Below are 17240 nucleotides of genomic sequence, written 5' to 3'. Positions count from 1 at the left end.
AACAAATTTAAAATTACCTGGCCATGAATTTATAATGACATCCAAAAGAGTTAAAAAGAAAAATGAATTCTATAAGCAAGATCATATTTGATAAAATTAATCATGGAAAAAGCATGTTATTTTAAAATATCCTGGCAAGTAGTCCATGAACATTTTTAGAAATACTTTCTTGTTAGATCAACCAAAGATACTTAAGAAAATTTTAGAAATACCAGGCATATAGTTATCATGTAAACCATGTTTAACTCAATGATACTATCATATTATACCACAGCTTTTCTGTACAAAAGAACACATTTGATGAATGTGTAAGGAGTACAACGTTGGAAAATCTTACAAATGATTTACCAGACACATGCTTTAATATTATCTATCTATCTATCTATCTATCTATCTATCATCTATCAAGTCCTTATTTCAGAATCACTAGCGGCAAATTAATAATTTGAGTTTCATCTTTGCTTTTGGCTTGATACAATAATTGTGAGATATTTTTGAGTGTACCTGATTTTAAAAATTATAATAATTTCTATTCCTATTTGTGTACAAGTAATTGTTATTAGTTTTATTTTAATCACATTTTATTAACCTAAATACAAGATGTGATAAGTTTTAAACAAATCGTTAAATTCCGAAGAAAAGCTTGGATAAGGACCTCCACAGTGCTTATTTTTTTCTGAGTTATTTCTCTTACTACACCAAATTATTTTTACAGGCAAATTAGTGTCTTACTAAAGTTTTCATTGTAAATAACAAGTGTAGACTATCAGAAATAATAAAAATAAGGTACAATTTTAAAATGTGACTATAAATTTATAAAATTTTTGATAATTATGGAAACTAAAATGATTAGTACAGGAGGAATCATTATTCTGTTCTCTCAGTAGTGTTGTGTGTGTGTGTGTGTGTGTGTGTGCGCGCGCGCGCGCGTGTGTTTTCATGTGTATTATTCCCTAAGATTAAAAGTATAGTTTCTTTCCAGGAAAGGATCTTTAAGTAAAAAATTTTATTTCATCATCACAGAAGAATCTAGAATAATTTGAAGGTTGTCTTATATGTTCTTCCAAAGATATCTTTATTTCTGAACCTTTAATTGGATTTTTAATAAAATAATCTGGAAAATAATTGTATTTTTTTTTCTGACCAGGCATGTTGTTAGTTTTTTGCTAATTAAAAGTATGACTATATAACTACTATGACATGAATATATCATTTTAACTGGAAGCAATTAAATTTTCATGCATGTAGATTTTAAATCTTATTTGAATCCATAGTCTTTATATGTTTTTGAATTGTTTGAAAACCAGATTTTGATAAAACCTCTAGTGTATCTCTCTTTCTTTTTTCCCTATAGATAATGGAATTGTGCTGAAAGTAATCACAATTTACAACCAAGAAACAGAATCAATGGAAGAAGTAATTCTAGAAGAACTTCAGATATTCAAGGTATTTTTAGTAAAAAAAGATATATGTGTATGTGTGTGTGTGTGTGTGTGTACACATATATACCCAGAATTTATGTTTTACAGACAATTCCAAGTGAGTTGTAAATAGGGAAGAAGTTATGTCAATTTCTTTTAACAGGTATGAAACTCAGAGTGGTTTGAAACGAGGGATGATTTAAAATCCCGTTGCATCTATTTTATTGTTGTAAACTATTCAATGAAGAGGCCAGTAACTACCTAACATGAGAAGAATTTTAATAATGACTATGACTTAAAGAAAAAATACTTTTACTACATATGAATTCTAAGATCATTATTGCGTTTTCATTTTGTACAAATGTACAGTAAACACAGACAATTAAAAAATAGCATATCAATTACACAGAATTTACTGAAACAAAAAACACCAAAATGATCATGGAAAGGTTAGACATGAGCAAAGCAATTGTACATACGCATACACATGCACTCAGAGTCAAGTCTCAGTATGTGTGGCAGTTACATTCTTTAAGAGCCCACAAACACTGAATTAGAAAATACTGACCATCGCTCCTAGGAGAAATGTAGTTAGGTTCCTGTGAGTCTCTAGTCACAACTTTTTGTCAACTGGTCAGTAAATAACCTTTTTTAATGTGCAGCTCTGTTTAAAGATACCTTATTTAGTATATTTTGTTAATTAACATTGAACTCGTGGCCAACAGGACCGTAACTTATGCCTGAGCAAAGCTTATTCAACCACATATTTTCTCCATTAGGAACAACACAGCTTTTCAGAGCTTAGGAACACTAGACAGCACTTCAGTTAGGGCCATTTTTACATCAAAATCAGCAAGAAAAGAGCCCTGGCCGGTTGGCTCAGCGGTAGAGCGTCGGCCTAGCGTGCAGAGGACCCGGGTTCGATTCCCGGCCAGGGCACACAGGAGAAGCACCCATTTGCTTCTCCACCCCTCCGCCGCACCTTCCTCTCTGTCTCTCTCTTCCCCTCCCGCAGCCAAAGCTCCATTGGAGCAAAAATGGCCCGGGCGCTGGGGATGGCTCTGTGGCCTCTGCCTCAGGCACTAGAGTGGCTCTGGTCGCAACATGGCGACGCCCAGGATGGGCAGAGCATCGCCCCCTGGTGGCCAGAGCATCGCCCCCTGGTGGGCGTGCCGGGTGGATCCCGGTCGGGCGCATGCGGGAGTCTGTCTGACTGTCTCTCCCTGTTTCCAGCTTCTGAAAAATGCAAAAAAAAAAAAAAAAAAAAAAAAAAAAAACAGAAAAAAAAAAATCAGCAAGAAAAACACAAAAATGAACAACATGGCCCCAAATAGACCATAAAGAGGATACTTCTGTGCAATATGAGAGCTGAAACAGGAAGGCAGCTTGGGTAACCTCAGCTGGGACTGTGCACATTGGGCAACTCGAACTTTTTGCCACTCTGCATACACATGAACCTGAATGACTGCAAAACTCCACAAATATTGATATTGAGGTTACAAATAAATTTTAGCAAGTAGGCAAATTTACAGCTACACAATCTATAATGAATGGATATTGACTATATAAGTATGTATACATATATATGAAAATATTCTTATTAATGAAAAACAACTCCTGTCACCTGGCTGTCCTGGAGATTACATTCCCCATAATCAAAGCCAAAGCTGTATATGTTTCTAGTTCAACCAGAACAGCTATGCTTTTTCTTAATTTTCATATTGGACTTCTTGTAAGAATTCATTTCACATTAGAGACCATAGTGCTTATAGTAATAGCATCCACAACAGTTATCTTGTTCATATTAAACCTTAAGAAACATTGCCTGAATGAATAAACAAATGCATGTTATAGTTTAAAATACTTTTAGAAAGTGACACAGAAGATCAAATTTTCTCTTTCATAAAATAATTCTTCTGAGAGTAATCTTTCCCAGAGTGAATCCCACCTGCCAACTGCTTCTCCACTTGATTGATCAGAATTGATCAGAGTTTTGGAGACGCTCTAGTCTTAATCACCATCCCTAGACTAATGCATTGGTTCTCAAGGTAATGTTATAGATTTTACTTCCTCTGGTACAATTCTAAGAAAATGAGGTTATTCATCTTGTTCAAAGCATCCTGGGTTCATGTTCATAGTAATTAACCACAATAACTCCAACAGAAAAAGTGTTTGTCTAGGCTTGGGTTAAAACAAAGATCACATGATTTATTAGCAATAACAACACCTATTCAAAGACATAATAACTTTTATTTAATGGTTTAACAACTTTATAAAAAAGAACACTGACTTGATTATGTAGTTAAAGATACCTGAGTTTCCAAAGCTCAAATAATATTCAAATGCAAATACAAAAAGTACATTCCAGAGCAAATGGTAAGCTGACTAAATTACCCATGACTTTTCTCAGCTACGTATCTGTCCCATTCTTTCAGAAAAGGTTTTGAGATAGAAAGCTATGTCTTAATAATTGTATTTGCCTATCAATTTGCTAAAATGAAAACTAAAGATATCTTGGCATAGAACCACTCACATATAACATGATTTCAGCTGATTTTTAACCATATTAAGGTATGTTTCCTTATTTCCTTTCTTAGAAAAGAAACTTATTTTAATTTTTCAGGATCCAGTTCCCATTATTTCTATGGAGATTTCCTCAAAGAGGGTAAGTTGTGTGCGTGTGCTCTATATATGAGTTAAGGTCAAAGGATAATGAGCATAAGTACATGTGTTTACATCTGAGCAATTTATACTGTTATTCTGATACAAATATGTAGTGATTCACATGTAATAGATAATTTTATTTTTAGAAAGTTGGACATGAGTAGATTTTCGTCTACAATTACATGAAATTATTCAACAATTTTTTGCTAATGCTTTTGCAAAAATAGTGGTAATATAAAAGGTTTGTGCAGTGAAACACAAATGTCACTTCCATTTTACTGGTACCAGTTTTTGGTGTAAATTTCTCAGAAATAGTTGCATATATTCCTCACATTTATTAAAAATAACCTTTTATGTTTAGACAAATGGGAACATGCAATGTTAATTGTTGTGCTACTTGTGCTTTTCACTTAAAAATGTATCTTACAGTTTATTCCATGTGATTCTCTCTCTATATATATCTATGTCCCTCTTCTAAATGTTATATGGCAATGTGCACTGTTGGTAAGAATATAAGTTTTGAAGCCACTATGGAAAAAAGTTTGGAGGTTCTTCAAAAAATTAAAAATAGAACTATAATATGTTTCAGTAATTTCACTTCTGGGTATTTATCTGAAAAAATTAAAACACTAATTTGAAAATATATCTGCATTCTCCTGTTTATTGCAGCATTATTCTCAATAGCCATAGTGTCCATTGAGGGATACTGGATAAAGAAAATGTGCTAGATACTTAATACAGTGAAATATACTGCAAAATAAATATGAAGCAATAAAATATCCCCTAATTTTTGTGAGCACTATATTATTCAGCCATAAAAAGAAGGATATCCTGCCATTTGTAATAGCATGGATGGCTCTTGAGGATATTATGCTAAGTGAAATAAATCATAAAAAGACACAAATACCATGTGAATTCACTTAGATGTGAAATTTTTAAAAATAAGAACTTATAGATACAGAGAATAGACTGGGGGTTGCCAGAGGCATAGGTTCAGGGTGAGGAAAATGGGTAAAGATGATCAAAGAGTACAAACTTCTAGTTATAAAATACGTAAGTCCTGGGGATACAATGTGCAGCATGAATACTACAGTTAATAGTGTATGAATATCACTGGGGAACAAAATGTTTGTTGCACCCACAAAAACACTTGTTCTTACATAATTCGAGTGTGCTGACCTCAAATCTGACATTAGTTTTTCTCTGTAAGCTACAGTTTTTTTGCAATTCAAGATTTTAGGTCTTTATCTTATTGTAAAATTTTCAACATTTAGTTTAACATAATGAAGTACAATGTCTGCTTGGGCATCATCTTTGTGAAAATATAATAATTTATACAATGCAGTAAATACACTAATACATTAAAAGATATGATTGCATCAGAATTTGTCTACAGTTTCAAAATAGAACATATTAGAACACTTATTTTAATCATAAAATTTGCACAAAACTTATTTAAATTCTATTCAGGCAAAAATTTGCATTTGTAGCTCTTGCGTTTGTGTATTTGTTGAGGACGATCTCATTTGATGCTCCAGCAGTAGTCTGCTCATCACTAACAGCTGCAGGATTTTCGGGAAACTTATCAAGGTGACTATTCAGGAAGTGAATCTTAATGCTCATGTTACATCCAGTGTCGTGGAAAGCCAATAGCATTCTTTGAACCAGAGATTCATAGTTTTCTGCTTTTTTGTTGCCAAGGAAGTTCTTTGTAACAGCCACAAAAGACTGCCAGGCTGCTTTCTCCTCCTTATTCATCTTCCTGGCAAATTCTTTGTCACGTATGAGGGTTCAAATTTGAGGTCCATCAAATACACCTGCTTTTATCTTCTCAAAAGACAAGGCAGGAAAAGCAGAAATAATATGTTGAAAGTATTCACTTTCTCTATTCAAAGCCTGAACAAACTGCTTCATTAAGCCAAGTTTCAAGTGAAGTGGGGGAAAAATGATCCTGTCTCGATTAACTACACAGGTTCATTCACAATATTTTGCATCCCTACTTCCAGAGCTTTACTTTTCGGCCACTCCTTCTGTGTCCAGTGTTTCTCCTGAGCTCAGCTGTCCCACAAACACAGAAAGCAAGGATAGTTCATGACACCTTTCTGTTGTCCTAGCAGGAAATTTACCATTTTAAGGTCAACACAAATGATCCAGTTATGCTCCTCATACTTCAGAAAGTCGAGGACAATTTTTATGTCATTGTAATCTTCTCACAGATGAGTTGAATAACCAGTTGGAACTGCTGCATAAACAGTACCGTTGTGTAGGAGAACACATTTCAGATTCCATTTAGAGCTGTCAAGAAATAGCCGCCATTCTGTTGGACTGTAAGTGGTAACATCTAGCTGGCTGAGAAGACTACTGATATCATGACAGTAAACAAAGTGTGTTTGTCTTTGGAAAAAAAGTCCTCAAAAATTTGTTCACGCTTCCTGAAATGGAATACTTTAGCTGACCAGTGAAGTACATTCTTTTCTTGAAGCCTGGAGGCTAATAACTCAGCTGCTTTCTTTGATATCCCCAAATCTCTTACTAAGTCATTCAATTTGGGTTGGCTAAACTGCTGAGGGGTTAATGACTGCTTGGCATCAGAAGAAGACCCTTCAGATTCTACAACCATTTCCTCATGCATCTTATCAAAATACACTTGATCACCATGTTCACTTTCTTTGTCTTTAGAAGAAATAAAACCATTGAAAACTGGAACTTGGAGTGTCTCAGAGTGTGGGACAGGTTGTATTGCTGAAGAAATATTAGGATATGCGATCATATGCTGTTTTTTCTTGCCGATGCCCTTTGTATGGGTCAGACAGAAATAACAGTCACTGCTGTGGTCCTTAGGTTCACGCCAAACCATGGGAATACCAAAAGGCATTCCTTTGCATTTTCCTTTTGTCCAGTCATGAAGTATTTCCTCACAATTATGGCACACAATATGAGGAGCCCAATTCTTGTTTTGTCGCCAAGGGGAACTTGAAAATAGGCAATATAAGCACGTGTCACAATGATGAAATATTGCGCCTTTGACGTTGAAGTGTGTAGCAACTATTCTTACATTAACACCTACTCGAAGAAGCCATGATTCCATCTTAAAACAAAATAAGAGGGTGTTTTTATCAGATAATAATGTTTTACATTTAAAAACAACTATAATTATGTAAAAGTGATGTTTGTAAAACATTAATTGCCTTGTGGTTATGTTCAATCCAAGAGTTGTTGCCCTTTACCTCTAATTTAAAAACCAATGCATGCCATTAACTGTAACAAAAAGAAATTAAAATTGCATAAAAACTAGAGCATGCACCAAAAAACGGATTTCAGATTTGGAATCAGCGATGCAGAAATATATAGAAACAGTTCTAAAACTTCATGCAACAGAAAATGAAAAAAAAAAATTGTTCCCCAGTGTATTTGGAAGTTGCTAAGAAAGTAGATTTTTAAAGTTTTTATCACAAGAATAAAGAATTTTAACCTGGTTGTGGTGAGGGACATTAACTAGATTGTGGTGATCAATGTGCAATATATATAAGTATCAAATTATTACATTGTACACCTAAAATTATGTTATGGTACATATAAATTATATCACAATTTTAAAAATACAAAGATAGACAATTTTCTTATTTAATTTCTTACAGAACATTCCTATAGCTCTTTTAAAAAGATGTACAATGATGTTAGATGATAAAAGAGTCTACTTAGACAATGAATAAAAGTCAACATCTTAAAAACTCGATGTCACCAGTAATTTTGTTATTCATGCATCGAAGTATGAAAGTATTTCCTATCTTGGAGAAATCATAGTATCAGTGTTCCATGATCTCTCATGAGTAACTGCAGTCATTTAAGTGAATATTCAAGAAAATACTTTTGTATAAATGTGAAAATCTAAGTGTAAGAGTTCAGTGAGAGTTCTGTCCATTCCTGCTAGTGGTCTCGTTCTTCTTTGATGTCTACAGCAACAACTGTATATTGGATCTGCTTCTGCTGTGGCCCAAGTCAGATTCCATCAGTGTGAGATGTATGGAAGTGCTTGTGCTGACTGCTGCCTGGCTCGAGACCCTTACTGTGCTTGGGATGGCATATCCTGTTCCCGGTATTACCCGACAGGCACACATGCAAAACGGTGAGACACAGCCCTCATGGAATATTTTGCATGTATAGGAAAACACTAACACTTGATTTATTTTCTTCCTGCATCCATTTCATGAAAATAACCATGTTGTATTTATTTAAGTTAATCATTGTAGTCATATTTTATTCATAAATAAGCTTTGAAAACTTACATTTTTCCTGAAAATAACTCCCATCCGTTATTGTGTGGAGACTGGATTTTTATTTTTCCACCAAGGTTTGAATCTACTCTTCCCCCTTCTGAAACTTTTGCTGCAAGACATGAAGCAAGTTTAGATGAAATGTGGAAATGGCAAGCCACTGCACATGAGGGACTCAAAGACTTAAAAGGGAAATAAATAAACTCTGAAATACATCCTGCACTTGCCCCATGTCCTCTCTACCAGCTGGTCTTTATTTATTTCATTTTGAAAGTGAATATTTTAACTTCTAGGCAATTGCATGACCTATAATTAATGAAACATGTGATTTTATTCAACACAAATGAAGGGTGCTTAAAGACCTCCAAACTCTAACGTCTACAGTTCAGCAAGGTCATTGCCACTTGTTAGAGAAGCAAATCTCAGATGCTTTGAACAGGAGCTCTGGAGCTGTAGCAAGTATTTTGAAGAATAAGAATATTTTTTGACTCAAGCCATATGACATTCTTTGTCAGAAAATATAAGGGGAAATATTTTTATTTGATTTAGAATAAGCAATTGTTTTTTTCTCTTAAAAAAGAGACCAAAGGTAATAAAAGGCAAAAACAAAGAACTATATACAATTTCCTTGCTTAAAAGCAATTTTTAATAACTTCAATTCTTATTCTTTTACTTTGGGTTACTTCTTTTCTTTAAACCTTTTTCAAAATTTAATTTAACCTTATTTAATATAGTTGTTATTTTATAGGTTAACATATATTGTAGAACCACAAAAAAAACCTTAGTCACTAATTCAAAACTTTTGTTAATTTTATCTTAGCTAAATTAACATTTCAATGAGTAAAAGATATAAAAAGCAGAGAGTAAAAAGATGCTTTCAGAGGACATTTATGAACTAAATTATTTACTAACTATATTACAGAATTGAGTAAGTGAATTGATTTTGTACAAGTGCATATTGATATATTTAAAAACAATATATAGAATATAGCCATGTTAACATTAAAATATATTATTTAATGGCCTATTCAGCCAATTATTATACTATATGCAAGGGATAAAGAGAGATAATAACAGCTCATTGTAGGAAATTATGATGTAATGTGGAGAATGGAATTGTAAATAAGTAGCTCACTACTGGGTGCATACTAGGTCTAAGGTACTGGAGTAATGTAATGCACATAATACATTATTTAATTCTCAAAATTACCCAAACTTTGTACTCAATCTTGAAGATAAAGTTATAGATAAATTTCAGTTAAAGGGAACTAATTGTTTTTACAAAGGCATAGAATGTCCAGGGAAAATCTGTAGTTTCTTAGGTTAGAAGTTAATTAGTGGGATTTGAGGGTGGAAAAGTAATTTTACCAAAAGTAACAATGCTAATAATTGTATTGTTATTAACAACAGTTATTATGTTTACAAGCCTTGCATCAAATACTTATGAATAACAAAGCTTTTAGTAGGTGGTTAATACTGATGATGAATTTTACCCCTTGCTGATGGTACATCTTGTGAGGGTATGCTGCTGAAAGCTTGGTAATATATTTAAGGGGTGAACAAAAAAAGAGTTCTTTAGAAAAAGTTAGATGAATGGTGAAATTGTAGACAGGAAAGAGTGGAATGCTGGAGTCAGGAGCCGAGCTCATGAATGAGTTAGTTCAGTTCAGTGAATGTAACAAAGATCTGTCAGTGGTGTCAGATTCTTTTGAACCATCACTCACCCTGGAGGAGAACTTTTTGGATAAGTTCCAGCAAATGAAGGGAATATAGTTTGCTTTTATAGCAGATCATTTTGCTTCAGACCTGACTAACAGGGGAAATTAAAAACTAGTAATTAAAATAAATACTTTTCTGTTCATAGAGTGAAAATGAGTCAACAGTGAAAAAAAATATTAATTCACAATCAAAACCACTTGTTTAAAGCAGTCTTCCAAAAGACACAATAAATTATAGAGCTAGGTTTTTTGCTTCTCCTTGCTCTTGTAATTTGTCTATTTCCAGTGTTCTCTTAAAACGTTTCAAAGAGGCAAGAAATATAAGAAAAACATGCAACCTTGAGAATAAAAGGCAACTTTGGATAACCTTGCTAAACCTCTGGGGCATTTACATTCCTTTTTAAATGCTGAATTAAAGGGCAGCTATAGTAGAAGAGTATAAAATGAATGGAAACCTTGGAGGATGTGATATTTTTCTTTTTAAATGCATGTTTCCATTGACTTTAAACAAATTTTATGTGGTTATTATTCATTTTGCTTGTCTAGAATTATCTGATTGTGGTTCTCTTTATTCTCACATCACTTGTATAATAGACGTGACACAACATCATTTCTGCAAATGGAAACTATTTCCCATTTCAGAGACTCAAAATACTTTGGATTCCCAATACCAAAGAAATACTCAGCCTAGTAAAGATTTAATAAAAGCAGTTTAAATCGTCATCTAGAGCTGCCTCCAATTCTATAATAATTGTACATGGTATTATAAATTAATACAGAAGCATAAAACATTTTACTTTTGCTATTTACTTTTATGTCACATTCTATTTTCAATTTAGCTCAATAGAAGGATCCATGTGGCAGATTTAATCTTAACTTTGTAAAATCAACAATCTTTATTCAAAAACATGCTTTTATACATAGATCATATTGCTCAAAATTGATTGGAAGTGTTCATTTGGCCTAGCTTTCAATATAAGGAAATACTTAAACAATTGTTATTTAAGTATTGAGTTAACTAAAATCTGAACTCACATGTGAGAATGCACTCTATCTCTTGAAATAGTGTTCCATTATTATTATGTAGAAGCAGTGAGAGGAACCTAGAGTGAAGCAAGAAATTAAATAGATTTTAGCTGTCAGACCAATTTTATTTTACAAAGGAGGAAACAAGGAACTAGGAAATGCAGAGATGTTTATATATATAGCATGTGGTCATATAGCATATGAGTGGTGGTGTTGGAATTTGAATCTGGTTTCCTCTCCCAGAGTTTATTGTTGCATATGGTTAAAACTTCTCACTGTCACTTGGGAAACTTCACCACCTTTCTCTGCTTTGCCTTCTGTTTTTCCACAATCTTGAAGAAATGCCATGATTTAGAGAAGCAAGTGGTATTCTCTGCCTTTATGTAATACTTCTAGTATTATCTCTAATCTGAAGTAATATGCTGAATATCTTGATTTTAGAATTACAGTACTAATAATGATAATTTCCATTATTTAATATCTCAGAGAACTGCTTACAAACTTAAAACAAGATACATAATCTGAAATCTTTTTCTATAAAGAATATTATTTTTCAATTATATACCTAAACAATTTGTAAAATATAAAAATATACTAGAAGTACCTGATTCTAATAGAGAGCCTTCTAAGATAGCCTGTTAAAAATGCTTAACACACCACCAGCTTAAATAGAGGCATATAATTTCTCCATTTGATGTCTGAATAAAAGAGTAAGTTGAGTCCCCGGCTGGTGGCTCAGTGGGTAGAATGTCAGCCCAGCATGTGGATATCCCGGGTTTGATTCCCAGTGGGCACACATGAGAAGTGAACATCTGCTTCTCCTCCCCTCCCCCTCTCCCTTATCTCTTTCCCTCCCTCAGTCAGTGGCTCAGTTGGTTTGCATGTGTCCCCAGGCACTGAAAATAGCTTGATTGGTCCAAGTACATCAGCCTCAGGTGCTGAGGATAGCTTGGTTGATTTTAGCATCAGCCCTCAATGGGGGCTGCTGAATGGATTCCCATCAGGGTGCACGAGGAAATGTCTCCCTATCTCCCTTCTCTCACTTAAAAAATAATAAAAGTAATTTGAATATGTTATTAGTATATCTTTTTGATTAGCAACTGTGTTTGTACTCATTGATTGTGATGGCTATAAAGCAAAATGCTTAGATTCAAACCCCTTTTTTACATACACTTTATTATATAGGAGTTTTACGTATAATACTTTTTTACTCAAATAGTCTGCCTCAAATCTCACTGCCTTTTTCTGCACACATGCTTTACCACCAAGACACTCATTTCAAATCACACTTCTTTTTGAACTAAATTTGTAATGAAATTAAAAGAGAACTTTCATAATTTATTGTTTCAGTGTCCAGAACTCAAAGTTATGAGAACACTTAAAGAATAGTTTTATAATGACCTTACCCAATGAATGTTATGGAAATATTGAAAACTATGAAATTTGGATTTTATCCTTGTTTTGTATGACTAATCAGTTTTTTCAGTAGTAGACTACTACTTGCATCTTTAATGCAGCTGGCTATATTTTAAAGTCTGGAAAATTGAAATCTGAACATCTAAATGCATTTACTTTCTTTCAGGCGCTTCCGCAGACAAGACGTCCGGCATGGCAATGCAGCTCAGCAATGCTTTGGACAGCAGTTTGTTGGTAATCCATAAGAAATTGATTGCTGTGGGTTCCTTAAAGTTTACGTGGAAGAGAGACTGCAAACTTCTTATAAAGGGCTCTTGTTTTCTTTGTGATTGATAATACAAGTATAGTGTTACTGAAAGTATTCTTCTTCTTCCATGTAGTTAAAATGTTGTATATTTGACATATAATATTTAGTCAATTAATAAATGAAATTTTAAATACCATCACAAGCTTTCACTGCTATACTTTCAAATAGGGGAATCCAAGAACAAGAATGCTGCATATTTTAGGTGGTTGGAGCCACAGTGATTTGTAGGATTTATCTCTCCATCCCAATCCTAGGAATATCATCACCTTATTATATAACTTGTAGAACTTTTATCAAGAGTGATCTAACTTGTGCTAAGATAATTACTAAGTTTGGGATAGAATAAGGTGGAAAACTTGGACTATTTTACTGGAGTGTAATAACTTTAGAGCTGGGGTTTTTTGTGCTGATATAGGTTTCTGAAGAGCAGTGGTAGGTCTAACAGTGTGTGGCTCTTCACATGACAGTGGTGGTTGATGAAGAGGGTGTGCTTAGTGTCACGGATTTCACCAGGAAATAACATGATGGGGAGACCAGTGGTGTTTATACGCAGATGCAGAGATTGCCGTCAGTAGTAGTTTGCTAGACCACAGGCTGCCTCGGGATTTGGTGCAGGACATAAACCTCTGAGAATATTGGCTAGAGAAAGGCAGGATCTTAATCTTAGGGAAACTTTGGGGTCAGTTTTAAAGGTAAGGACACAGACAAAGGGTAAAAACCCTGGGATTTGACCTTGAGTGAAACAACAAAAATTAAATCCACTTCCTTTTATTTGCCACTGCAGTTAGGTATACTTGCCTGTATACAAATTGGAGTTCAAGTTCAGTGAGAGCCTTTCTGATCCAAGACGCAGTTTATAATTAAGAAGCTATGGTTCACAAAATCCCTAGTTCAGTTCCATACTCTTTTCTTACCGGAGGAGCCCCGTAACTGGATAAGCGTAATCCCTTGTCAAGGTATCCCTCACACTGGGTTTGTGTGATATGTACCATATCAGCTCGCTTTCTGCTTTGGTTTGTAACCGTGAGCAGAGTCTATGGCCTTGCTTGAACATTCAGTGCTCACCTTCTCTTTCCTACTCTGATAAGAACTTGTCATTGATTGCCCATAAATTGAAAACTGATGATTAATTTAACACTGTTGTATTCATTTACTGTCCTGATTATCTTATCCTTTGAAACCAGACTTCCATTACTTCCTCTGTCCCACTCATAACCTGCTGTGTCTTTTTAATGTTGAGATTTTGGTACGCCCCTAACCTCTTTTAAATGACCTGGCATTGAAATTAGCAATAAGTAGTGGAAGTTATTTACTTTGCTGCAGGGATCTAAATAAATAATTTTTTAAAAACACTACTTACCAATAAAATCAAAGTCTCAAGGCTGATATTCTTCATGTTGCAGGGGATGCTTTGGATAAGACTGAAGAGCGACTGGCATATGGCATAGAGAACAACAGCACGTTGCTGGAATGCACGCCACGATCTTTGCAAGCAAAAGTTATCTGGTTTGTACAGAAAGGACGTGACACAAGAAAAGAGGAGGTAACTCATAGCTGCACATTCATACTGTAACGTCTTTCATATAGTGTGCCATTAGTGAATAGAGGATTATTTCTTTTGGGTGTTTAAAAAGAAACAGTCTGGTGCTATATGTGTCATTTAAAAAGTGGATTTATTAATCATGTGTGATTTATATACATATAAGGATTTTAAATACATATACAGGATTAGGCAAAAGTACATTTACAGTTGTGAATACACAAACAGTTTAATCTTGTATTATAATTTATTAGTTATTATATTTTATACACAAGATGTAAACCCACTTTTGTCCCACTATCATGCATATTGGTAGGATATACCTGACATCCTGGGATGTAAGAATGATCTGATGACTGTAAACACCAGAATCGCTATTCTCCAAATGATCTACCGTATCCAATCTTAACTCCCCATAAAGAAACTAAATATGTTTGTGTGTGTATATATATACAATTTAGATCCTGGAAACTAGATTTTTTTTACTTAGGAGGTACTTATAACTTCCTGATTATGGCGTCATATTGTCAAAATGATAGTCTTAAATTGTACCTTCTAAAGTAATGTTCTAGAAAAAGAGCAATCTTAAACACCATTAACACATATATCTAAGATATATGAATAATCAAACTAAAACAACAATCATAGCAATATTAAAACTTTGATAAAGCTATGAAATCATGTATGAGACATTGATATAGCAGTTTCTTTGTTATCCACAGGGAACAAAAGAAAAGCATCAGCTGTTTTGTTTTCTAAGCAGATATAGTAGTGGAGATTGTATTTCTATAATTATGTAAGCAGTGAGAGAAGAACAAGTTGGAGTACTTTTATAGACAGAAAGATAGGCAGTTAAAAACATATATACAGAAAAGTCTAGAAGCAGTTACTGGATCAAATATTGCAAGTCTCGGGAGTTGGTCATATATAGAAAGAGGTCAAGGCCTGAAATAAGGAAAGCAGATAAATCTTTGTTGATGTTGATGTAGGCTTTGAACTCAATTTTCACAAAAGTAGAATTATAAAAATAGAATGTCAAAGAAAATTTGGCTATAATAATGAGAGATAGATGTTGGTGAATATTGGAGAACTTGTTGTTGGTAAGGAGAAGGTTGCAAGTTGAATAAAGGGAAGAAAGAGACTAGTCTTAGGACACACAGGAAAGGTACTAGTGCATAATGGATAGAGTGAGTGAATGGAGTTTCCATCTCCTTTTAGCACTGGAAACCAAGCATTTGTCATTGGAAGCTAAAATTATTGATTCCAAATATAGAACATATTGACTTTTTATGCTTTTTTCCCCCCAAGCCTATTGTGAAACTAAAAATTCAACATGATTTTGGTCCAAAATTATACATTACATTATGAAAGATAATTAAATTTGTAAATCCCAGGTTCCTGGGATAGTTATTAGAGAGCACTGCACCTCAACTTAACAAAGGCTAGTTGAAGTAATACAGAAAGTCAATCAGGAAAGAAGAATTCTCCTAAATTTTATGATATCATAAGAATAAACACATGTCCAAAATGTTATAGCATATTTCACTGAAATAAATAGTTGCTTTAGCACTAACATATTTTCCATTCCACAAATCTGAGGTAAAACTTCTTTAAATTTCACCCTAAGTCACGTAGCTGGGAGGACGGGGATATCCTCCAGCTCCTCCAGTTGAATGGCTTCAGAATCTTTACCAAATAATTTTGACAGCTGCATTCATCACAATGTTTACTTTTAAACTTCTTTCTCACATTGTTGATATAATTACTTCTCTTTTACCCATAGTTTAGTCCCTATTTTCAATTACAGTTAAATATTCCTGACTGATATATTTACTGATATTTAAAATTTTGAATGTGTACTTTCTTCATTAAAAGTCTTGTCTTAAGACATTAAGATAGTACTTAATTTCTATAGACATAACAATATCTATATTGATGTATTTACAATCTAAAATGAAACAAGACACAAAATTGTTGACTTCAACAGAAGCGGAATGTGTATGCTGTATACACAAACAGAACAACTGCGTAAGTGCCTTTTAAAGCTTTTAGAGTCTGTTCAGTCTTTTTCAGAGATTTGAGAGTTCAAAGTTTTATCTAAAGACCATTTTTGTATTTATTATGTTACTGTGAGGTGGCTATGATAATTATTTTATTTTTAAATCCTCACCATAGTAAGGGATGTTTAAGTTCACCTTGTCCAACTCTGGAAATCAGTACCCCTGACTGTGGCCATCCAGCTCATCATGGACACTGGAAGCCACAAGGAGACATTTATTTAAAATCAGACCCTAGCCTTTGTAAATGTTGATTGTCATATGTACACCTCCTTTTATTGAACTAAAATTTTTGAGGCTGGAGTATCTGCCTATGTATACAATTTCAGCCCTCTGAAGTTACACAGAAACCACATATTCAAACAGATAATATTTTTGTTCAAATGAATCTTCAGAAATGTTTTAAATAGCATCTAGTAATTCCATTATCTAGTTTCTAAACTAGATTACTGCAATTCTCTTGGATATATCCTGTATAGTCTCTTGCTTCCTTAACTACCATGTATGAAATATAACCTCTATACTTGTTATTAATTTCAAAAATGTTTATTGAAAGCCTATTGTATGAGTATTTCATAAAGAAGCATTTTCCTTAGGCTTGATGACCTGGTTAATTATGTACATCTGTTACTGTGCTATCCTGAGGGAAAAGCCTTGATAGATGGGGCTAGTTTTTCATGAGCATCCACTACTCACAGGTACCTTGGTGAGTGCCTTACCTTATTAGTCTTAGATCTCACAACTTCACATTAGTCATAATAATCTTCATCTTACACATGCAGAAACTAAAAGAAGGATAGCTCATCAACATAGCTCA

At 33.8% G+C, this 17240-nt stretch overlaps 1 protein-coding gene across 1 annotated transcript in view; it reads left to right on the top strand.

The window, feature by feature from the left end:
• The window catches only part of SEMA3E (semaphorin 3E), a 310664-nt gene that overhangs the window by 269416 nt on the left and 24008 nt on the right, over positions 1–17240 (top strand). Inside the window, exons 12-16 of the mRNA XM_066353922.1 lie at positions 1355–1446; positions 4045–4086; positions 8045–8211; positions 12686–12753; positions 14230–14369. Of these exons, the coding sequence (XP_066210019.1) occupies positions 1355–1446; positions 4045–4086; positions 8045–8211; positions 12686–12753; positions 14230–14369 (509 nt within the window). The remainder of the gene's footprint in view (positions 1–1354; positions 1447–4044; positions 4087–8044; positions 8212–12685; positions 12754–14229; positions 14370–17240) is intronic.

This window comes from Saccopteryx leptura, chromosome 12 (assembly GCF_036850995.1).
Source record: "Saccopteryx leptura isolate mSacLep1 chromosome 12, mSacLep1_pri_phased_curated, whole genome shotgun sequence".
Taxonomy (NCBI): Eukaryota; Metazoa; Chordata; class Mammalia; order Chiroptera; family Emballonuridae; genus Saccopteryx; species Saccopteryx leptura.
This window is presented reverse-complemented; position numbering and strand designations above follow the sequence as displayed.